Genomic DNA, 24,595 nt, shown 5'->3' with positions numbered 1-24,595 from the left:
GCTTGAGCCCAGGAGGTCGAGGCTGCAGTGAACCATATCTGTGCCACTGTACTCCAGTGCGGTGACAGAGTGAGATCTTGTCTCAAAAAAATTTGAACAAGCTCCCAAATATGCTATTGGTCAGTGAACTATACTTTAACAAGGATGAATAGAATCTCCTTGCACTTTATGACTCTATTAGTTACAATATTCAGACTAATATAAAGTTTTCTAGTCTATATATTCCATCCATAATAGCAAGATATCAATAATGTGTCCTTGAGGGTGGAGGAATTTTTATATTGTTAAAATAAGTATTTATGATAATCATCTTGCTCTAATGACAAGAGAATTTCATAATTTCTAAGTGATTTTTAAAGAAACGAGCTATAATGAAGAATGCTGGCCAGGCACAGTGGCTCATGCCTGTAATTCCAGCACTTAGGGAGGCAAAAGTAGGTGGATTACTTGAGGTTAGGAGTTCAAGACCAGCCTGGCCAACATGGTGAAACCTCGTCTTGACTAAAAAAAAAAAAAATACAAAAATTAGCCAGGTGTAGTAGCAGGCACCTGTAATCCTAGCTTCTTGGGAGGCTGAGCCATGAGAATCACTTGAACCCAGGAGGCAAAGGTTGCAGTGAGCCAAGATCGCACCACTGCATTCCAGTCTGGGCTACAAAGTGAGACTCTGTATAAAACAAAACAAAAACAAACAAACAAACAAAAATAATGCATTTAGTTGGACTATTTATTAGATAACTTCATATAATACATGTAAGAAATATAATTCATTTTAATATTTAACAAATATTTTTGAGCCCTTATGGTATTCAGAACTCTATGCTAAACACTGGGCATGCAAGACGAACATGATTCCTGTCTTCATGGACCTTACAACCTAGTGGCTAACTGCCAATAACTTTTTTTTTTAATACAGAGTCTCGCTCTGTCACCCAGGCTTGAGTACAGTAGCACTATCTAGGCTCACTGCAAACTCTGCCTCCTGGGTTCAAGTGATTCTCATGCCTCAGCCTCCAGAGTAGCTGAGATGACAGGAGCACTACCACGTCTGGCTAAATTTTGTATTTTGGTAGAGACAGGGTTTCACCGTGTTGACCAGGCTGGTCTCGAACTCCTGGCCTCAAGTGATCCACCTATGTTGGTCTCCCCACAGTGCTGGGATTACAGGCATGAGCCATTGCGCCCAGCCATTGCCAATAACTTTTGTCAGTTTACTGGCCGTGACTGAAGACAGACAAAGAGCAAGGAGAAATAAACAATAAAAACAAAAAACATGTAATCATATCAAGAAAATAATTTCAGGTACAGAGACCGCTAAAACAAACAAACAAACAAACAAACAAACAGGAATATAGAGAGAAGGATCAGGAGGGTAGCTTTAGTTAGGCTGATTGAGAAAGACCTTTCTATGTATTTGACAGTAGAGTTGAGACCTGAATGATTAAAAAAGAAGGCAGCAATGCAAAGATGATGATGGGATGGGAATGATGACAACAATAATGAGAATAGCTAACATAAAATGACACTTAGTATGTACCCAGAATTCTTCTAAGTGCTTTAAATGTATTAACTTGTTTAATTCTAATAACCATGTTATGAGACAGACATTACTATTGGCCAAATCACTTTACAACGGAAGGAACTGAAGTATAAGGAAATTAGGTAATTTGTCCAAGATTTGCAAGTAAGCAGCATAGAAGCAATTTAAGCCCAGGAAATCTGGTTCCAGAACCATAAAATTAAGATTGGTGGAGCTTTGCAAGAATAGAGGGAGATGAATGAAGAGGCCAGGACATAGAAGTCCTTGTAGGCCAAAGAGTCTGGATTCTATTGTAAATGTAAGGAGAGCCACTGGAAGGTTTTAAGCAGAAGAGTTACAAGATCTGATTTCTGAATTAAAAGGATATGACAGTCTGACTATGATTAATATGTTGAGAATAAACTAATTACAGGAGGGTAAAAAGAGGGTAGAAAGCTAGAAGGCTATTATAGTAGTCCATGCTAAAGATGATAGAGGTTTGGGTTAGGGTGATAGCCTTGGAAATGGTGAAAAGTGATCCAATACTGGTATATACTCTGAAGGCTGGATCAAGAGGATTTTCTGATGGATCAAATCTGAGGTGTGAAAGGAGAGGAAACAAGAATGACTTTCAAGATTTAGTCATCGTACTGCCAGATTTTTGTCATATCAATTTAAACAAGTTTTTAGGGAACTATTCATATCATCAACTGGCTGGGGATCTCCCATCACATGTATAATTTTTGCTTTTTGAGAATTTATTTCTGCAAGAACAAAGGAGGTGAGGGGCACACATAAACCTCCCATTTATTATATAAATCAATGGATGTAACACTGTATTGAACAGCTGACAAGCCTATGGAAGCACTGGAGCTATTCAGATAGTTCAGTAGGCAGAATATCCATCTTATAACCTGAGATTCTTTCATTTAAGTCTGTGAAAAGACTTTTTAGTTGTTCCTTTCAACTATAATACTAACTCCTGGAGGTTAGATATTCTATCATTTAAGTCTCTGTATCCCTAATATATAGCAGGAAGTCAAATAATGTTTGACAATGCTAATGACAAATAATGATAAAGTATGAAACATGACAAGGTAAAACTGAATATAAAACACTTTGCAATAACTATCAGCGTTGGTCATTGACTTTCTATGCTATGATAACATAGGATATCATAGAAAGTCAAAGTCAGAGTAATTTTAAGTCGTAACCTCTGTGGTTTTGATTTGTAATTCCCTAATGACTAGTAATGTTGAGTATCTTTTCAAATACTTACTGGCCATTTGTTTACTTTCTTTGGGAAAATATCTATTAAGGTCCTTTACCCAGTTCTGAACTGGGTTGTTTTTTATTATTTAGTATAAATATCTTTTTAAAACTTGATTTTGGTGAAACATCTGACCAGTTCAGCAACAACAGCATAATAATTTAAAACATGCTTATTCAATATTTCTCCACCATTAGCTGGGCATGGCAGTTTGTGCCCATGGTTTCAGCTACTTGGAAGGCTGAGGCAGGAGAATCACTTGAGCCCAGAAGTTCGAGACCAGCCTGGACAAAATAGCAAGACCCCACCTCTTAAATAAAATTATCCATCAAATAATTTAAGGAACTTTAGGCTAAGCACAGTGGTTCATGGCTGTAATCCCAGCACTTTGGGAGGCTGAAGTGGGTGGATAACTTGAGATCAGGAATTTGAGACCAGCCCGGCCAATATGGTGAAACCCCATCTCTACTAAAAATACAAAAATTAGCCAGGCATGGTAGCACATGCCTGAAGTCCCAGCTACTTGGGAGGCTGAAACAGAAGAATTGCTTGAACCCAGGAGGCAGAGGTTATAGTGAGCTGAGATCGCACCACTGCACTCCAGCCTGGGCAACAGAACTAGACTCTGACTCAAGAAAAAAAAAAAAGAACTTTAAAGTAACTATTTATAGAAAAATAAAATAAAATAAAACAATATATTTTATAAGAAAAAAAATGGATGATCTTACCTACAGTCTTGATTATTAATTAACAATTCAAGGTTTTGGGCTGATGATGAATCTATCATGGCTGTCTGTTCACTACCCTGGAAACAAATCTTCAGCGATTTTGGTGCATAAACTGAATTTTGAATAAATTCAACATATTTTAACAAAGCTGCAACAGCTGCAAGGCAGTAATACCTAAAAGATGATCAATAATACATCACTATAAGTCTTTAGTATAAAAAATTATATATTTCACCTTAATTTAAGAAAAATTATAAATATTTGCATAGCATTGCTTAAACTCAAAAGGAAAAGGTACACTAGGTATTTCATACTTTTTGAAAACCAGGTAAATAACCTCTAAATCATAAAAATTAATGAAAATAAATAATTTATTCAAGTCTGACACTTAAGGGACTTTAGAGTCCAATAAATCCTGTGTTAAGGATAACATTCAATCAAAGGTAATTTGCATCGATTTTTGATGTACCATTCTAAATATTCAAATAATGTTGGGAATATCTGATACTTTATTATTTACAGACAGGGTCTGGCTGTCATCCAGGATGGGGTGCAGTGGCGTGATCTCAGCTCACTGCATCCTCCACCTCCCAGACCCAAGCAATCCTCCTGCCTCAGCCTCCCAAGTAGCTGGGATGACAGTCATGTACCACCACACCCAGCTAATTTTTGTATTTTTGGTAGAGACAGGGTTTTGCCACATTGCCAAGGCTGGTCTCAAACTCCCCGGCCTTCCAAAGTGCTGGAATTTCAGGCTTGAGTCACTGTGCCCAGCCTGGAAAAATCCGGTACTTTAAAGGTAGAATCAGAAGTTCCCAATGTATAGAAAAGTATGTAATGATCTCGGTGAGAATAATGATTGTTATTAGCTGAGTAAACAGGTAATCCAATCTGGCTCAAAGAAAGTATCTATTTGGTATATTCGAGGAAATAACATGGTATGTTTCCTAGAACATTTGGTATGTTCTATGAAATGATATCCAAAAATATCATTCTCCATCCCCTGCTGGATCTTTTTGGAGTAAAGATAGGAAGTAACAGAAACACAGCTCTACCTGTGTTTCACTTCTATGCCCTCACATTTTCAGTTTACTGTAGCTACTTGAGCTTTTCATTCCAAAGTAAAGTAAGCAGCAACCATAATTAATAGATTATGACAAATTTGGAGAAATTCTGTATAAATTAAGTTAGCAATATATGCCTTGTGTATAAATTTTAGTTAACTATTTCACTATTTCAGTAATTACTATGTATTATGAACCAGGTGATTTTCCAGGTGGTAGGAATGCAGCAGAGAACAAAACAGACAGAAGTCCCTGCCCTTGTGGAACTCACACTAGGGATTTATTTACTTTCCTTAAGTTATAACTTACTTGATGTGATATTGGTAGATGTGGGCTAGTAAAAAAATAAACACTTAACTTACTTGGACTGAACCTCCATTAGGACAGTGCTGAATTCTGCTATGCATAACTGTTCAATGTACTCTAGTCCTTTTGTTTCATTGAAGTATTTCCTTTGGATAGTAGTGAAATTAACATTCTGAAAAGAAGTTTTAATTTCAAATTAAACTTTTAAGTGCCATGTGCTTGCTCAGAACTGTTTTCTTAGGCACATGCTCATAGCTAGTTAGGTGGCTTAAATATTGTATAAATATTTTAACATTTAAATAAGAACTTTTCTTAGATATTTATATAAAAAGAATGATTATCCTTGCTAAGTGAATCATAGTACAGTTTGTACTTCTAATTAGACCTCACATATTTAATGTACACATATTTAATGTTCCATAACATATTTAATGGAATATGTTAGATACAATAATAAAAAATAAACATGACAGTCTATGCCTTTTAGTAATTGTACTGTATAGAAACAACATTTCACAGTTTTATATTCATCTTTCCATAGTCTATCATAATTGAGAAAGGGTAGATTCTTATAATGTGCCAGGTAAAAAGATGAAAACACCAATTCTGCCTATCAAATCTATGATACATTATTTACGTAAAGTGAATAGAATTTATTTAGAACAAAGAGAAAACAATAATAAAACTTTTTTCTTTTTGAGACAGGGTCTCACTCTGTCGCCCAGGTTGGAGTACAGTGGCATGATCATGGTTCACTACAAACTTGAACTCCAGGGTACAAGCAATCTGCTTGCTTCATCCTCCTGAGTAGCTGGGACTATAGGCATGCACCATTATGTCTGGCTAATTTTTTTTTCTTAAGCAGAGACAAGTTCTCACTATGTAGCCCAGGCTGGTCTCAAACTCCTGGACTCAAATGATTCACCCATATTGACCTCCCAAAATGCTGGAATTACCAGTGTGAGACATCAGCACCCAGTTGACAATGAAACTTTTAAAAAGTGTGAAGTTGTTAAGTAAAAGGTTTACCTCCTTTCAATAAAGCTAATGGGTAAGAAAAGGTAATATTATATTAGTGGACTTATGTAAGAGATGTTAAGAATGAAAAAAATCATGACCAAGTGGAAAATGTGTCAAGTGCCAAGATTGTTTTAAAAGTTATCTCATTTAATCTTCATAATAATCCTATAACATATCTTATTAACTCCAGTGTTCACATAAATAAAATTCTGAAAAATCAAGTAACTTTTCTAATATCATACAGTTGATCTCTGCCAAAGCTGAGACTCAAATTTAGATATCTTTGAAGTCTGTTTTCCTTTTACTTCATATTGCTTTTGATTTAATGAAGTTTTTTTTTTTTTTTTTTTTTTTAGAGAGGAGTCTCATTATATGTTGCTCAGGCTAGATTTGAACTACTGGACTCAAGTGATCCTCTCACCCTGGCCTCTCAAGTAGCTGGGACTACAGGCACATGTCACTGCACCTGGCTAATGAAGGTAAGTATAGTCATAATAGCAATAGTGCTAATAATAATATTGAATATTCCCTCTGCTTAAAATACTTTAACCTCAAATGCCTCCATATCTTGCTCCTCCTCCATTCAGGGCTTTGCCCAAATGTAACCTTATCAATGAGGCCATCTCTGATTACCCTATACAAAATATAAATTCTCTAGGAGGTTGGTACCTCCTATTATCCCTAATTTACTGATGAAAAACCTGAAGCTCAAAGAAGTTAAGTGTCTTGCACAAGGTCATTTAGAGTCGAGATTTGCAATCGGGACAATCTAAGTTCTCTATTCTTAAGCACTATGCTATATTGTCTTATTATTTAAATGTACTGAAATTATGTTGTTTTTGCCTTTGGAGGACTTATCCCCCATTCCATGTGATTCTGGTAGGCCTATATATTATAGTATTCTGTGTCCCACAACAAAAGGATTAGTCAATCATAGTTTATCTACCCTCAAAATAGTGATTAATCTAATGTGTGGGAAAATGAACAAAGCAGGATCAATCAGCATCCTTCCCTGGAATTCATACGTGGACACTGGAATAAAGAAGTTATTTTTCCTTTGGATTAGCTAAGCTGAGATGATACCAGCCTGGAGCCATCAGCAATCATCTTCTTAAATCTCACAGAAGTAAACTATCTGCAGTAGATAAAGGATGATATGGGGAATGAGAGTAGTGATAAAGATTCTCTCCTTGACCAAACTCTACCTGGGCTACTATAAGTCTTCTCAACTAATCCTCCATCTGACCTATAAAGACTTGAACAAAACACTAACATTGTTTCTAACTACTCAAAGTCACATCCCTAGGATGACCTTAGTGTCTCTTAAAGTGCCTGCCTAAGAAAACTCAGGCTGCCAATAACAATTTACTGTTCATTCCACTTACCACCTAAAGATAGGATCCTTGTCTCCTATCCTCTGTGGGAGAGTAGGAGCCTAACTTCAGTAAGTGCCAGTTAGCAAACCCAAATAGGTTTCACATGAACAAATCCCACCTTTCTACTTTTTGTATAATAATTTTTTACTTCCCTGACTCCTGTGCTTTTACCCCTCCCTATTCCCTTATTCTCCCATTAAAATGCCCAGTACAAATTGAAGTTCAGTTCAGTCCACAGTGGGCTCTTTTCTCTGTTGCAATAGCATAATACTGATTGAAATATTTAGCTAGTGTTTGGTTTTGTTTACCTTAGACAGTAGGAATAAGATCTATTCAACCACTGCCTTCCCAGTTACATAAGGCAATACATTTCCTTTTTTGCCTAAGCTAGTTTCCATTAGATTTCTGTTATTTACAGCCAAAAGAATTGTAAGGCCTAATCGTAACGACGACGATAAAATATGAATGAAAGTTGGAAAGGTATGGATAAATAGGGGTGATGAAAAGAAGTATAAAGTTATAAATGAAAAAGAACAGATGAAGTGATTTGTCTAATAGAGACAATAGATTTAGAATAGGGAACATCTCTGGCAATGAGGCAGAGACAGCTCATCTATACAGGATCTCTAAGAGTACCATGACAAATTTTATATGACTGCGAATGCTGAATATATTAGAAATAGGAAAGGAACTCACTGGACTCTAAACCTCAGCTTGGTTCCTAATGTGTTAAAGTAAAAAGTCTACAAACATAACAAAATATAGTATATGCTGAAAATAATTTGCACTCCTAAGAAATTATTCCAACTGCAATGCTGTCTACTTGGTTTGGAACCACAGCCCCATTCTAGGAAACAGAGAGACTTTTGCTAGAGGGAAGGAATAAATTATTAATATGTGGTGGAAAGGCACTAATTGAGGAGAAGAGCATTTGTTGGATAAGGTTCCACAGTGCTTACCCACCACAGTACCACAGATGGAGACTAGAGTAGCAGGCTAATTGTAAAGCAGTACATGTTACCAGGGGAAGCTGAAACAATGCTGTAATATAAATTAAATTCCCGATAGAAAAAAGTATTTGCTGATAGGTGCTATCCCCTAGAAGGATAAGAACTTCAATTTCAACCAGTCTGACAGCACAATAAGTAGTTTCCAGGAAGCTACACATAAGGGAAACCTATGTTTTCCCTATTGGTCTGCCCCTTGTAGACTCTGAGAAACTTCCTTATTACCTAAAACAATTTTTTCTGTTGTTTAAAGTAGATTAAGGGTATCAAATCAAATAAGAAGATTCCCTATCATTTTTATTATCTGTATTAATAGTCCCCTTAGATTAGGATTTGTATTTAGTGACTACTTTAGGATGCTAAATATAAAGTTACTAAAATTATTGTCCTTTATAATGATATTATTAAATAAATTTTAAATAAAATGTTACAAACAAGAATAAAAATCACTTACCTTGAAATTTTCTGTGATCAGAGTGAACAACTTGGTGGAATTCCCCACAGTACAAGCAGTATTTGACATTATTATTTCCAAAGGTGATAAAATTTTGAGTTTAGTGATCACCTGAAATCATTTGAATAAACAATTGCTTAAATAAAAGCTTAGGAAATAAAAAAGTTTCATATTTTTCTGAGATAAGTGTTCAAAATTAATTCATAGATACACAAAACTGTATCTGTTCTAAGGATATATTTCAATTAAAATATGTTTCTAGCCAGATGCGGTAGTTCACAACTATAATCCCAGCACTCTGGGAGGCCAAGGCAGGCAGATGACTTGAGGCCAAGAGTTCGAGACCCATCTGGCCAACATGGTGAAACTCCATCTCTACTGAAAAAAAAAAAAAAAAATACACAAATTAACCGGGCATGGTGTTGCATGCCTGTAATCCCAGCTACTCAGGAGTCTGAGGTATGGTAATGCTTGAGTCCAGGAGGCAAAGGTTGGAGTGAGCCAAGCTCACACCAGGTGCCACTGCCAGCCTGGGCAACAGAGGGAAACTCTGTCTCAAAAAGAAACAGACAAACACCACCACCTCCACCACCACCATCAACAAAATATATAATATATATATATATATATATGTGCAAATATATATATTTCTAATGGTAATATATTAAACATATATATCCTATATAATTACTAATATAAAATACTGTCATAAAATAGGCTATGTTTTACTCACAATAATTTGTAACAGCCTTAAGTTCGAAAATTAATTTGAACTTATCAAATATGTATTCCCAAAATAAAACTTTTTGTAAATAAATTCTTATACTTAATATTTTCTCCATCTCCATGAAAAATATAAATATATCCAATAAGGGTAACTAAGGGCTGGGCGTGGTGGCTCATGCCTGTAATCCCAGCACTTTGTGAGGCTGAGGTGGGTAGATGACTTGAGGTCAGGAGTTCACAACCAGCTTGGCCAACGTGGTGAAACCTTGTCTCTAGTAAAAATACAAAAAATTAGCCAGGTGTGGTGGCATGCACCTGTAATCCCAGCTACTCGGGACTGGCTGAGGCAGGAGAATCACTTGAACCCAGAAGGCGGAGGTTGCAGTGAGCCGAGATTGCACCACTGCACTCCAACCTGGGTGACAAAGTGAGACCTTTTCTCAAAAAAAAAAAAAAGGGAGGGTGGGGAACTACGGCAATACAATCAGTGTGGCCACACTGGTACAGTTTAAGTGTTGAAAAGTAAGGAAACACAAATGAAAAATGTCTGACTTATGCCTTAGCTTTTCATACAATAGGTTGTATTTCTTAGAACTATTCTAAACACAAATTCTCAATTTGCCTAACATTCCTGTTTTTTAAAAACTCTTTTCCTACTCTTTTGAAATTGTTTAAAAGTATAAAACACCCACAGATGAAGTTATTCATCTGTGCATGCAATACTAATATCATTAAAGTTGTTAGCTATAATAAAAAATTAATTATTAGGAAAGGGAAGTGTACATACTGGAGGATCATAAAGAGAAACTAAAGGAAGATAATAAAAAAAAATGAAACACTAGAAATAAAACACTAGATCACATCTTCAAAATCATAATTGGCTAGGCTCGATGGCTCATGCCTACAATCCTAGCACTTTGGGAACCTGAGGGGGGCAATTCAACTTCTAAGGGGGCAAGATCACTTGAGTCCAGGAGTTTGAGACTAGCTTGGGTAACAGAGCAAGACCTCATCTATACAAAAAAATTTAAAAATCAGCTGTGTGTGTTGGTGAGTGCCTGTGGTCCCTGCTACTCAAGAGGCTGAGGTGGGAGGCTACAGTGAGTCATGATCATGCCACTGCACTCCAGCCTAGGCAAAAGAGCAAGACTTTCCAAAAATAAAATAAAATAATAATTGGGTCAAATAACACAGAAATTAGGAGGTAAGCTACCTCTACCTAAAAGATCATGCAAATGCCCATGACAATAGGCAGGTGGCCCAAATTAATGATGAGTGATATAAAATAAAGGCAAAAGGCAAAATAAGAAGTGAAGGCAAAAAGTTAAGAGGCTAAATTATGACTTTCCTAGAATTCAGTTTTCAAGATTTCAACATTAAGGATTTTGATCTTTCAAGATTTGACCATCAGGATTATGACATTTGGGATTGTCTTTAAGGATTGTGATCAGTAGCACATTATCACATATATTACCTTTGGAATAAGTCTAGAAATTATTAATTTGAAGATGTTAATTTTAGAAACTAATACTAGCAATAGCTTATTCAAGCAACAGTAAAACACATTCTTTTTAGGACAAAATATGTTTAAAAATAAAAATCAAATATAATTTTATTTTAATTCAGAGTATTTACATTGACATAATAATGAATAACCTTTATTCTATCAAAAAACTACTCAAAAAAGCTAACTTTAAAATCTAGATACTGCCTAGCAGAGCAACCATTTTCTAGGATTATTAATACTTACCTTTGCATATGTTGTGTTGTCTGCAAACTGGGATAGTATAATTTGGGGGTTTTTTAAATCAATACTTGCCATTCCTATTTCACCTCTGGCAAGTCCTCTCCCTTCTACAACAGCTACAATAACTGATGGGGAGTGTGCAGAAATGACAGATGAGGATGAAGCTGTAAATTTTTAAATAAAAAAAATATATAAACATTGATAATAATCATTTGTATTTTTTTTTTTTTTTGAGATGGAGTTTTGCTCTTATTGCCCAGGCTGGAGTGCAATGGCTCACTGCAACCTACACCTCCTGGGTTCAAGTGAGTCTCCTGCCTCAGCCTCCCAAATAGCTGGGATTACTGGCATGCACCACCATGCCCAGCTAATTTCTGTATTTTTAGTAGAGACCGGGTTTCACCGTGTTAGTCAGGCTGGTCTCGAACCTCTGACCTCAGGTAATCCACCCGCCTCAGCCTCCCAAAGTGTTGGGATTACAGGTATAAGCCACCAAGCCTGGCCTAATAATAATCATTTCTAATTCTTTCACATAATTTCTTAAAGCACCTAGTCTATGACATGGCTACTGTTTAACAGACAAGGAAACAACCATTTCTTTTCCTCATCAAAAAATAACTTTTCATTACCAGAACAAATTAAAATGTTAATTCTCAGAGTATTTTGCCAAAACTTGACTTCACATTTACAAATAATAAATTTTACATTGTCTTATTTTTTATTTTATTGGAATGGAGTCATAAAAGGAACACTAAACTTGGTGTCAGAAAACAGATTATTTACCTTATTACTCTGTAATTTAAAAGCTATTTGGAGGCCGGGCCCAATGGCTCACGCCTATAATCCCAGCACTTTGGGAGCTGAGGTGCACGGATCACCTGAGGTCAGGAGTTTGAGACCAGCCTGTTCAACATGGCGAAACACCGTCTCTACTAAAAATGCAACAATCAGCCGGGTGTGATGGTGCATGCCTATAATCCCAGCTCCTGGGGAGGCTGAGGCAAGAGAATTGCTTGAAGTTGAGAGGTTGCAGTGAGCTGATATCGTGCCACTGCACTATGGCCTGGGTGACAGAGCGAGACTCCATCTCAGAAAATGAAAAAATGAAAAAAAATAAAATAAAAGCTATTTGAGGCTGGGCATGGTGGCTCACCTGCAATCCTGGTACTTGGGAAGGCCAAGGTGGGAGGATTACCTGAACCCAGGAGTTTGAGACCAGCCTGGACAATATAACAAGACCTCACCTCTACAAAAAAATTGAAAAATAGTTGTGTGTGGTGTTGTGCACCTGCATGGTGCCAGCTACTGAGGAAGCTGAGATGGGAGGCTCACTTGAGCTCAGGAGGTTGAGAGTGCAGTGAGCTGTGTTTCATGCCACTGCACTCCAGCCTAGGTGACAGAGCAAGACCTTCTCAAAAACAAAAATATTAAATATTATATAACTATGAATTCCAATTATGAGATACCTGTGTAATGTGGAAATTAAAATTATAATGAAATATCCAGCATGTATTAGTGCTTACTAAGTGTCAAGAATGTTCTAAGTTCTTTGATTAAATTAACTCACATAATTGTTACAACAATCCTGTTAGATAGGCACCATTATTTTCTCCACTTAGTTATAAGGAGACCGAGGCATGAATGTAACTGGTAGAGACCAGCATTTGTACCCAGGCAGTCTAGCTCCACAGCTGGTGCTATAAACCACTACAGACATTATTCATTTTGAGATCTGTGCCTTACAATCTATGAATGCTCAGGTAAATTTTTTAAACTTCTAAAGTTACCATTTCTTCATCTATAAACTAGAAATATCAAACTTTTCCACAAGATTATTATAAGAATTAAATGCAATCATATAGAAATGTCTTATAAAGTATATTATTCACATATGAAAAAAGTCAGACTAAAAAATCCTAAAATTTTATTTTCAAAGAAGCAAACTAGTCTTTTATTCCCTTGTCAACCTTTTAATTAACTACTTTCCCTCCTTCTTTTCCCTCCCTGACCTAGATTCATTTCTTCTTCCATTCTTCTATTACAATGCCCATGAAAAACTTAAATATTTACGCTACCTGAGTCAGCAGTAAACTTAAGGATTCACTTAAAAATCTATGTGTTCAAATCTCAGAAACCTTTTCCCCATGAATGTTATGTAATAAATGGTGGTTAAGTTTATATTAGATCTACAGAAGTCAGTTTAAGCTCTGTAATAGAATATGACCTTCCTATTTTTAATTAGAAAATAAATACTAAGTTCCAGTGGAAATTTAGTACACAAAAAAGACATCTCCTCTAAGGTTCTGAAAGTACATTTATGCTGTTATCTCTCTGTTGTTAATAATATAATAATGAGCATCCTAATGCATAAAGCTTTTTTCTGGGCTTCTTATTATTTCCTTAAAATGCACCCTTAGAACTCAAATTACTGCAACAAATTACTGAAACACCATTTTTTTAAGGAGCTAGATATATTGCCAAATTTCTTTTGAGAATTGGACTGATTTTTAATTCCATCAATAGTGTATGAGGAAAGCCAATCTTACTGTATCCTCATCGTTACTAACTTCTAGAATTTATTGTGAATATAAGTATTGGCTAATTTAATGGACTGCCACTTAAATCTATATTTTTAAAAGTACTATTGAAATTGAACATAATATATCCATTGTTATCTCTATTGTTTTCTTTTTAGAGATGTTTACATCATTTTATATAATGTTTACTAGGTCTTAATGTTTTTCAGTATGTTTTTATGAGAATTGTATAAATCAATGACAATAATATATAGTTGCTACCAATCTTGATATTTTTGCTATCTCAAAAATTTCTATTTTTGCACAATCCTTCTCTGTATAATTTCTTCCATTGCTTTTCTGCTAAGAAATTCCTCCTTCATTGAGATATTCAATATTCATTATTATTTTCTTTTTTCTTTTTTTTGAGACGGTCTTGCTTTGTCGCCAGGCGCAAGGCTGAAGTGCAGCGGCGCGATCTCAGCTCACTGCAACCTCCGCCTCCCGGGTTTAAGCAATTCTCCTGCCTCAGCCTCCCGAGTAGCAGGGACTACAGATGCACACCACCACACTCAGCTAATTTTTATATTTTAGTAGAGACCAGGTTTCACTGTGTTGGCCAGGATGGTCTCAATCTCTTGACCTCGTGATCTGCCCGTCTCAGCCTCCCAAAGTGCTGGGATTACAGGTGTAAGCCACCACGCTCGGCCTCATTATTATTTTCTTATAATTTTTTTGAGTTTTTCTTTTCTTTTTTGAGACAGGGTCTGGCTCTGTCACCCAGGCTGGAGTGCAATGGCATGCAATCATGGCACACTGCAGCCTCGAACTCCTGAGTTCAAGTGATCTTCCCACCTTAGCCTCCTGAGTAGCTGGGACCACAGGTGTGCCACCACACCAGGCTAATTTTAATTTGTTTGTAGAGACAAGGTCTCACTTTGTTGCCCAGGCTGTACTGCCTTCAAGCAGTCCTCCCATCTTAGCCTCCCAGTGTTGGGATTATAGGCATGAGCCACCATGCACAGCCTGTTCATTTTGATCTCTCATCTTTCAGCAGTACATTTGGTTGTTTACCACGTCCAGAATGAGAGGTGGTCAGAAGTACAGATTTAGATTCATTTATAAGCAGTTGCTAATGGTTTACCTAGATGGCTGGGACTTGGAAGGAACATGATTGAAAGACTGGTGACAAGAACATTTGAGGAAGAAGTATATAAATGGATCTCTAAGGTCGATCATAAAATTTAAAATATTTGCATCCTATGTGAATGTCCACCAAAGGACATCCACTGAAGAGGAAATTCTTAATCAAGAGAACAAAATAATGCAACCTAGAAAATATCAGTTAGCTTCTTATTTCAATTCTCGCTAAAGGATCTATTGGTTCAGTACAACTATAATTTCAACCAAAACCTCAGTGTGTTTTTTGGTAGAACTTGTAAAATTGGCCCAAAACTTATATGGAAGAGCAAAGGGCCAAGATGAACCAAGACTCCTCTAAAGAAGGTGGCTTGTGGAGGGTAAGGGTGATAGGGCTGTCCTACTAAATATCTAAATATCAAGATTTATTATAAAGCTAAAGATGATGTGATATTGGCACACGGCTAGACATAATGACCCAGGGAAGTTAAAAGAAAACTGGAAGCATAGAAACAAACAGGAAATTAATCAAAATATTTAGTATTCTGAATATATAGAGTATTGCTAGAAATCCAGAAACATAAGCCTAAATAAAAATGAGTAAAAGACATGAACATTAATTTCACAGAATATTAAAAATATATAGCCCCAAAGTACACAAAAAAGATAATCTCACTAGTAATCAGGAAAATGCAAACTCATATAGTATTTTACAACTATTACGTTGAAAAATATTTTGAGTCTGACAATAACAAATGTTGAAGTAGACTTCTATATATTATTAATAAGAGTACACCATAATAACCAATAAATTAACCAATAAAATTTATTATGATTATGATTATTGGCCAATTTAATAACTATGATTATGATGCTGATGATTATTAAATTGGCCAATAATCATAATCATAATAAATTTTAGAAGTTAGTAATGATGAGGATACAGTGAGACTGGCTTTCCTCATATACTGTTGATGAAATTAAAAATTAGTCCAGTTCTTAGTAGAAATTTGGCAATATATCTGAGATTGTTAAAAAAATGGTAATTTTGGCCAGGCGCGCTGGCTCCCACCTGTAATCCCAGCACTTTGGGAGGCCAAGGCAGGCATATCACCTGCAGTCAGGAGTTCGAGACTAGCCTGGCCAACATGGCAAAACCCCATCTCTACTAAAATACAAAATTTAGCCAAGCGTGGTGATGCATGCCTGTAATCCCAGCTACTCAGGAGGCTGAGGAATGAGAATCACTTGAACCCAGGAAACGGATGTTGCAGTGAATCCAGATAGCACCACTGCACTCCAGCCTAGGTGACAGAATGAGACTTTATCTCAAAAAAAATAAAATAGTAACTTCCCTTTGTTTCAGTAATTTGACTTCTAAGGGTGCATTTTAGGGAAACAATAAGAGACCCAGAAAAAAGATTTATGCATTAAGATGCTCATTATTATGTTATTTACAACAGAGAGATAACAGCATAAACATACTTTTAGAACCTTAGAAGAGATACCTTTTATGTCTACTGAATTTCCACTGGAACTTGGTATTTATTTTCTAATTAAAAATAAGGTCATATTCTACTACAGAGCTTAAACTGACTTCTGTAGATCTAATATAAATTTAACCATTTATACATTGGCAGAACTACTTTAAAAAACAATTTGTCATTATCTTATAAATATATGCATTTAAGTAACATACCCTGTAACCAAGAAATTCTGTTGTATATACTTTAGAAAACTGTTATACATGAAAACCTATCTTATCCATCTACTCTTCCAGAAAATCTGGTAGATTTAGATAAAAATTAAAGTATATGTAATCCCAGCACTTTGGGAAGCCGAGGCGGGTGGATCACGAGGTCAAGAGATCGAGACCATTCTGGTCAACATGGTGAAACCCCGTCTCTACTAAAAATACAAAAAATTATCTGGGCATGGTGGCACGTGCCTGTAATCCCAGCTACTCAGGAGGCTGAGGCAGGAGAATTGCCTGAACCCCGGAGGCGGAGGTTGCGGTGAGCCGAGATCGTGCCATTGCACTCCAGCCTGGGTAACAAGAGCGAAACTCCGTCTCAAAAAAAAAAATTAAGGTATAACAAAACTAGTATTATCAGGGTCAACTTTTAGATTTAAATGAACATCATGTATAAAAGGAAGATGTTTCTCTTTCTTGTGTGGTTTTTGTCAGAATGGTTAAAATAATATAGACCTGCATTTATTAACAAACAATATTAGAAACTATGTTGCCTTACTAATCTAGATTCAAATCACCGATACAGGTAAACTAATGTATTTATTTTTCATTCACATCATTTATAGATAAATTCAAATGAACTTAACAACGCTAATTTATAATTTATAAAACTTTTAAGTTTCAAAAGATCATCTAGGTTAATCTTCCACTTATTTTACCTGAATATCCCATTTGTGGTGTCCAGCTTTTATAACCTGATCTCTGAGGATTTCCAGTAGACAATGGAGTTTTAAGTGTTTGAGGATAATTAGTTTCTCGTGCAGAAGATGAGCTTGCACCAAAAGTAAAATTTGATGCAAGTGTGTTTTCTACATAAGGTCTTTTGTTTCCAAAGTATGAACCTAAATTTGAAAAATTAAGAGTCAATTCTTAAAGATTTGAATTATGCAATGATATATTAATCATTATAATTTATACCATGTTTACTTTCTATAAAACATCATGTGAAAATAATTTTTTAAAAATAACAGATAACAAAATTAATATTATTGATAATCTTATGTTAAAATATGCTAATATAGCTTTTACCTCTACAAGTTCACAACTACTCTTGCTAAAATCATAAATTACCATTTAATCTTCAAGTATACCAGATGTGTTACTATGATTTGAATATCTGTCCCCTACAAAACTCACATTAAAATTTAATCCCCAATGTGGCAGTAGAGAGGTGGGGTCTTTAAGAGGCGATTCGTCATGAGGGCTCTGTCTTCATGAATAAATTAATCCATTCATGAGTTAATAGATTAGTGGGTTGTCATGGGAGTAGGACTGGTGGTTTTATAAGAAGAGGAAGAGAGACTTGAGCTACCATGCTCAGCTCCCTCTCCATGTGATACCCTGTACCACTTCAAGATTCTACAGAGACTCCACCAGCACAAAGGCCCTCACTAGATGTGCCTCCTTTGACCTTGGATTTCCCAGCCTCCAGACCAGCAAGAAACACATTTTCTTTCTTTATAAATTACCCAGTTTCAAGTATTCTGTTAAAAGCAACAGAAAACAGACTAAGACATATGTTTCATTTGTATAATAATTATTAGACCTCTTTTAACCTTCTGTCAATTTCTTTATTGAAATTTCTCCTCCCATCCAAATGGCATTGTAGAGTTTTAGACTCAACTGGCTTTGGTTCCTTATTTAAGTACTTATCTACTGATGTAAGATATTACCTATTTTACAGGGTTGTCATCAAAGTTTTAAAAAACGTACATAAACAAACTAGCATAGCCTCTTGGCACATAGAAGTTCTAGAAAAAATTAAAAATGTTCAGGCTCTGTTCTATTGTCTTTGATCTCCACAACAACTCTGTATCTTGATTCTCTTTAAACCACTTTTAGTTTCCTTTGCCAACTCCTTTTTCCTCTGCCTCTTAACTGTTGGCCTCCAGGGCTTCATACTTTTAAGCCTTCCCTCATAAATCGACATTATACATTTCCTCTGGGCATCTCATCTCTCCTCTTTGTTTCTATTAACATCTACTTCCTGCCAGACAAGGAGGCTTATGCCTGTAATCCCAGCACTTTGGGAGCACTAGGAGCGCAGATCATGAGGAGTTCGAGACCAGCCTGGCCAACATGGTGAAACCCTGTCTCTGCTAAAAATACAAAAATTAGCTGGATATGGTGAGCCACCATGTCTGGCCCATAAACTTTTAAATAAAGGGACCAGATGGCAAATATTTTAGGCTTTGTGGGCCATGTAATCACTGTCATAATTACTCAGCTGTGACACTATCTTGAAAAAGCAGTCATAGATAATACATAAATGAGAATGACATGTTTCAATTAAAAATAACTTTATTTCTACATACTGAATTCTAAATTTCATATAATTTTAATATCACAAAATATTATTTTGATTTTTTAATCCTTTAAAAGTACAAAAAACATTCTCAGCCTCATTGTTCAATAAAGCGGCACATGTGGGTATTTAATTAAATCAAAATTAAATACAATTTAAATTTCCTCAGTCACACTAGCAACATTTTCAAATGCTCAAAAGCCACATATGGTTACTAGTTACCATATTGGACAGCATAAGTATGAAACGTTTCTATCATCACAGAATATTCAATCAGACAATGTAGCTCTAGGTCACATTGGATAGATATCTATCTCTTGGCCATAAACCTTTAGATATCTTCTCAGCATTCTAAATGTCCAAAAGTGAACTCTATCTTTCCCTCAAAATTAATTATTTAGCCAGGCGCAGTGGATCACGCCTGTAATCCCAACACTTTAGGAGGCTGAGGCAGGTGGATCACGAGGTCAGGAGTTTGAGACCAGCCTGGCCAACATGGTGAAACCCCATCTCTACTAAAGATACAAAAAATTAGCCAGGCATGGTAGCACATGCCTGTATTCCCAGCTACTCGAAGGCTGAGGCAGGAGAATCACTTGAACTTGGAAGGTGGAGATGCCAGGGACCTGAGATGGCGCCATTGCACTCCAGCCTAGGCAACAGGGCAAGACTCCGGCTCAAAAAAAAAAAAAAAAAAAATTAATTCTTTATTACTAGTATGGTCAATTGTACCAGTTTGTCCCTTGTCACTCAAGTCATAATAAGCTTAGGAGACATTCTCAACTCCTCCTTCCTCAACCCTAACACTCAGTGAGTGAGTCCTAGAATTCTTTTCTTTTTTTTTTTTGCCCCTCCCCTCCCCACTCAGAATTCTTTTCTTTTTGACATCACTAACATTTAAATCCCTCTCTACTCCTCCCAGCCCATTTTAAGCCTGTATCTTCTTTGGTCCTTGTGCAAGTCTCACTTCTTCTTCTTCTCCTTGCTTCCAGTATTACACCTCTCTAATCTATTCTTCACATCACCAGTTATCTTTCTGAAAAACAAATCTGATCAGTATCTCTCTTTCTTACAATTCCCATGTGTCTCCCCATACCATAGGGTAAAATATAACTTCATTATATGGGTTCCAGCAGGAATCAATGATATACTCAAACTGGGATAATTTGATATAGAGAATATTTACAAAGATGTGGACAGGGTGTAGGGCTATTATCATAAAGAAGTTCGTAGAACCAACATAAAATGTTCTCCATTAGCATTCCTAGTTCTTGGGGAGCTAAGGAAGAGAGTGGTTGCCAGAAACTGGAGATGGAGAAACTGGAGATGGAGTGGGCTGTTTCTTGTTCTCAGATGAACTGAAACTTTCAAATCTATTTTCCCTCAAGTTTCTCTCTTCTTAGTCCTAGTTCCCTATATTCAATTATCTTGATATAAATATATGAACATCCCACAGGCTTTTCACACTCAGCACGTCCATAACAGAACTCATCATCTTCCCTCTAAAAGTTGCTTTGCCTACAAAATTCTCAGTATCAGAAAATACTACTACCATTTATCCAGTCACCAAAGCCAGAGACCTGGTGTTGAACATGGGGCTCTCTGGACAAAATTTGTCTCCCAGATCTAACTCCCACAAGTATATCACTCCCACAAGTATATTTACATCCAAGTTTATCTACACAGATCACTCTCCTGCTCTAGCCAAGCAAAATTATTTACAGTTCTACATTTTGTGCCTTTGCATGTCTCAAGAATGCACTCCAGTTTCTCTTATCTTCTCTTTCCTTTTGGCTGGCATTCTTCTTCCTACTTATTCTTCAAGACCAGTTCAAGGTGCACTTACTCCATAAAATGTCTTTTCCCACTTTCGTCCCCATATTTTAATTGTAAATACCTCAAAAATTATAAATACCTCAAATACAGTTATCTCTTAAATTTGTATTTGTTGATTTTTAAGTCTGTCTTCTCTACTAGACCTTAAGTTCCTTGAATACGTACATTACTATCCCCAGCTGCTAACATAATTTGGGGCTTTGTTCACCTATGTGGGCCTTGGTTCTGTCTATAAAACCGGAACAAAAAAATCTACTCTGCAGAATTATTGTGAGGATCAAAGATACCATCTGCCTAGTAAAAAGTCAGAACAAAGTAGGTGCATATGAATTAGTGAATGTTATCATTACTGATAAAGTAAGTGGGTGACAAAGCATCTGATGAAGAGAGGGATTATACTGACAATGTGAACATGCATGTTGCCTTAGAGGAATTGCAAGTAGCTCAGTTTTGTTAGAAAGCAGGGTAAATATTAACAAGTGATGGGGGATAAAGGTGTACAGATTAGAAACTGATCTCAATTGCTTTGGATATCCTTCTAAAGAGTTTGATCTTTAACCTGCAGATATAGGGCTACTGATTTAAGTGGCAAGGGTCATGATAAAATCATTTTCTACGTAACTCTGGTGGTACAGTTAAGTAAGCTTGAAGGAAGGAAGAACACTTAGGAGTTTGAGGGCTAGGTGCACTGGCTCATGCCTGTAATCTCAGCACTTTGGGAGGCTGAGGCAGGAGGATCAGTTGAGCCTAAAAGTTCAAGACCAACTTGGGGAACATAGGAAGACACTGTCTCTACAAAAAATTTTTAAAAATTAGCCATCTGTAGGAGCACACACCTGTGGTCCCAGCTACTTGGGACACTGAGGCGGGAGGATTGCTCAAGCCCAGGAATTTGAGACTACAGTGAGTCATGATCACCCCTCTGCACTCCAGCCTGGGCAACAGAGCAAGACCCTGTCTCAAAAAAAAAAAATGTAGAGAAGAATTTAATTAATCATATAGTGAGTCTCAGGTATCCATTGGTCCATCAATAAAAACTTCAGAAGACAGTTTGAAATAAGAGTCTGGAGTACAGATGAGATCTGAGCTGTGGAGACAGAAGTGGCCTAGGAAAAAAAGCTTTAATGACATGCCCATAATTTGGGAACAAAGGTGAGCATAGCAGTTCTCTGGGAGGTAGCAGAAAAACAGGGGCAAGTGGAATCAAGAAAGACAAATTAAAAGAGTTTAAGACAAGGCAAATCAAGAACATTAAACATGGGCTCAAGGATCTAGAAATAGAAATTCCATTGACGCAGCAATCCCATTATTGGATATATACCCAAAGGATTATAAATCGTTCTATTATAAAGACACGTGCACAGGTATGTTCGTTGTGGTGCTGTTTATGATAGCAAAGACCTGGAACCAACCCAAATACCCATCAATGATAGACTGGACAAAGAAAATGTGGCATATATACACCATGGAATACTATGCGGCCATAAAAAACGAGTTCGTGTCCTTTGTAGACACATGGATGAATCTAGAAACCATCATTCTCAGCAAACTGACACATGAACAGAAAATCAAACCCTGCATGTTTTCACTCATTGGCGGGTAATGAACAATGAGAACACTTGGGCACAGGGAAGTGAACAACAATCACTGGGCTAGGTGGGGGTGGTAGAGGGGAGGGGAGGGACAGCAGGGGGCAGGGAGGATGGGGAAGGATAACACGGGGAGAAATGCCTGATGTAGGTGACCGGGGTGGGGGGCGGGGGGTGAAGACAGCAGACCACTATGGCATCAATGTACCTATACAACAAGGATGCAGGATGTGCACATGTACCCCAGAACACAAAGTACAATAAACAAACAAACAAAAAAAAATGGGCCACAGTGGTGGCTCATGCCTGCAATCCCAAGGCTTGGGGAGACCAAGGCAGAAGGAGCGCTTGAGGCCAGGACTTTGAGACCAGCCTGGACAACACAGCAAGACTCTGCTTCTAAAAAAAAGAAATTAAGAACATTAAATACAGCAGAAAGGTCACATGAGATGAACAGAAAAATGACCACTGGATTTGGTATTTGTTACTTTACCATTGCGTTGCAATCGTGTGTGAAAAATGGTGATGCTTTGTCATGAATGGAGACTAACAAAATAATAAATGATTTGAAGGATATGCATCTTTTTTGTTTGTTTTGAGTCTGAGTCTCACCGTATCACTCAGGCTCAAATGTAGTGGCGCGATCTCGCGATCTCGGCTTAAGGTAGCCTCAACCTCCTGGACTTGAGATCATCCCACCTCAGCCTCCTGAGTAGCTGGGACCACAGGCACGCACCACCACACCCACCTAATTTTTGTATTTTTAGTAGAGATGGGGATGGGGATGGGAGGTTCACCATGTTGGCCAGGCTGGTGTGGAACTCCCGGCCGCAAGTGATCCGCCCACCTCGGCTTCCCAAACTGCTGGGATTGCAGGTGTGAGTCACCCCGTCCAGCCCACATCTTTTAATACTAAACATATTATTTTCCTTAAATATGAAATGAAATGTTCAATTTAATCTATTTTATCCCAGCCTAGCAGGATTTGGAGAATTAAATTCAGCAGCCAAAGATCAGCTCACCACTTGTATCAGTAAACTCATATACAAACGGTCATTTGTCAGACACTGTCAGGGACGTCATGTGTGGTACTTCAGCCTTTCTCAGAACTGAGCCATCCACCATCAAGGTCTTGCAATAGAACCAATTTGAAAAGTCAAGGCTTCTAATCTCCCAGACTCACCAAATTCCCAGGCACTCCGATCTCACGCCCCAATCAAACCACAACTGAACTTCGCTGTGGTAACCACCACCCAGGCGTCCCTGAGCCTCCAGGAGCTGCCGGCCTCTAGCCTCGAGGAGACTCCTCCATCCAACTACTTACCTTGAGCTGGCCGGGAGCTTGGCGCAGGGCAGGGGAGGCTGCTGCTGCTGCTCCGGTCGCCCGCGGCTCCTGACGTGCCGGGAGGGGTGGATGCAGAGGCGGCCTTGGCTGAAGGGCGGCTCTGAGGAGTCTCCTGGAGTCCGAAATTGTAGCGGGGGCCCTGTGGTGAGCGTGTTTCTCCCGACGAGAGGGAAATAGCAGGGGCAGAAGGCGAGGTTGATGAGACCTCAGGCCTCAGCATCCTCCAAAACCTTCCCTAACCCAAGAAGTATACGTTTCTGAGGGCCAGCTCCCGTAGCCCAACTACAGAAGCTACGTCGCTGAAAAGGGCGGGAGAACTGCACGCAGACGACGCACTAACCTGCACTGCGCAGGCGCACGCAGACCTCAGCTTTCCACATAGGTTCACGTGCTTCAGGTCTATGACCCTGCTCCCAGCTATTCCCAACACTTTCCATACGAACTTCATAGGAACTTCCTCAGCCTGCAGGTATCAGACTGAACAGAATTCTGTAAGGTCCATCAATTACCACCCGAATTGTTACCCCCTTTATTGCAGAACGTTACATGCACTTCCCACACATCCAAGCACGCTAGCTTATCTTTAAATGTAGAAACCATCAAACACAGTACACCCAGTGCCTTTGACACAGAACATGTAATGCTCGCAGCATAACCCACCTAAGGTTGAAATATCCAGTTATATTATCACAAGACAGTACACACATGGCTGTGCATAGTCCAATAGGAACCAGGGAAAGACAGGGTGAGATCTCCCAGACAGTTCATAGTTCCCCACCCACCATTTCTAATACTGTGCTTTCAAACATAAATCAGCTAATAGCACACTAGAAGTTTAAACTCCAGCTTTGCAATAGTGACCTTCAGAAAATTAAATATGGCCAATAATACCAA

At 37.6% G+C, this 24,595-nt stretch overlaps 1 protein-coding gene across 1 annotated transcript in view; it reads right to left on the bottom strand.

Moving 5' to 3' along the window:
* MSH4 (mutS homolog 4) overlaps positions 1–24,022 on the bottom strand; it is a 99,948-nt gene extending 75,926 nt beyond the window's left edge. Inside the window, exons 1-6 of the mRNA XM_012442550.2 lie at positions 23,681–24,022; positions 17,286–17,468; positions 11,221–11,381; positions 8,745–8,855; positions 4,944–5,059; positions 3,518–3,691 (exon numbers count right to left, since the gene is read on the bottom strand). Coding sequence (XP_012297973.2) covers positions 3,518–3,691; positions 4,944–5,059; positions 8,745–8,855; positions 11,221–11,381; positions 17,286–17,468; positions 23,681–23,921 — 986 coding nt within the window. The 5' untranslated portion in view covers positions 23,922–24,022. The remainder of the gene's footprint in view (positions 1–3,517; positions 3,692–4,943; positions 5,060–8,744; positions 8,856–11,220; positions 11,382–17,285; positions 17,469–23,680) is intronic.
* Positions 24,023–24,595: the final 573 nt, after the last annotated feature.

Source organism: Aotus nancymaae, unplaced genomic scaffold, assembly GCF_030222135.1.
Source record: "Aotus nancymaae isolate 86718 unplaced genomic scaffold, 86718_ANA_hifiasm-v0.15.2.pri h1tg000007l, whole genome shotgun sequence".
Taxonomy (NCBI): Eukaryota; Metazoa; Chordata; class Mammalia; order Primates; family Aotidae; genus Aotus; species Aotus nancymaae.
The sequence above is the reverse complement of the archived record's forward strand: the minus strand, read 5'-3'. Positions and strand labels throughout refer to the sequence as shown.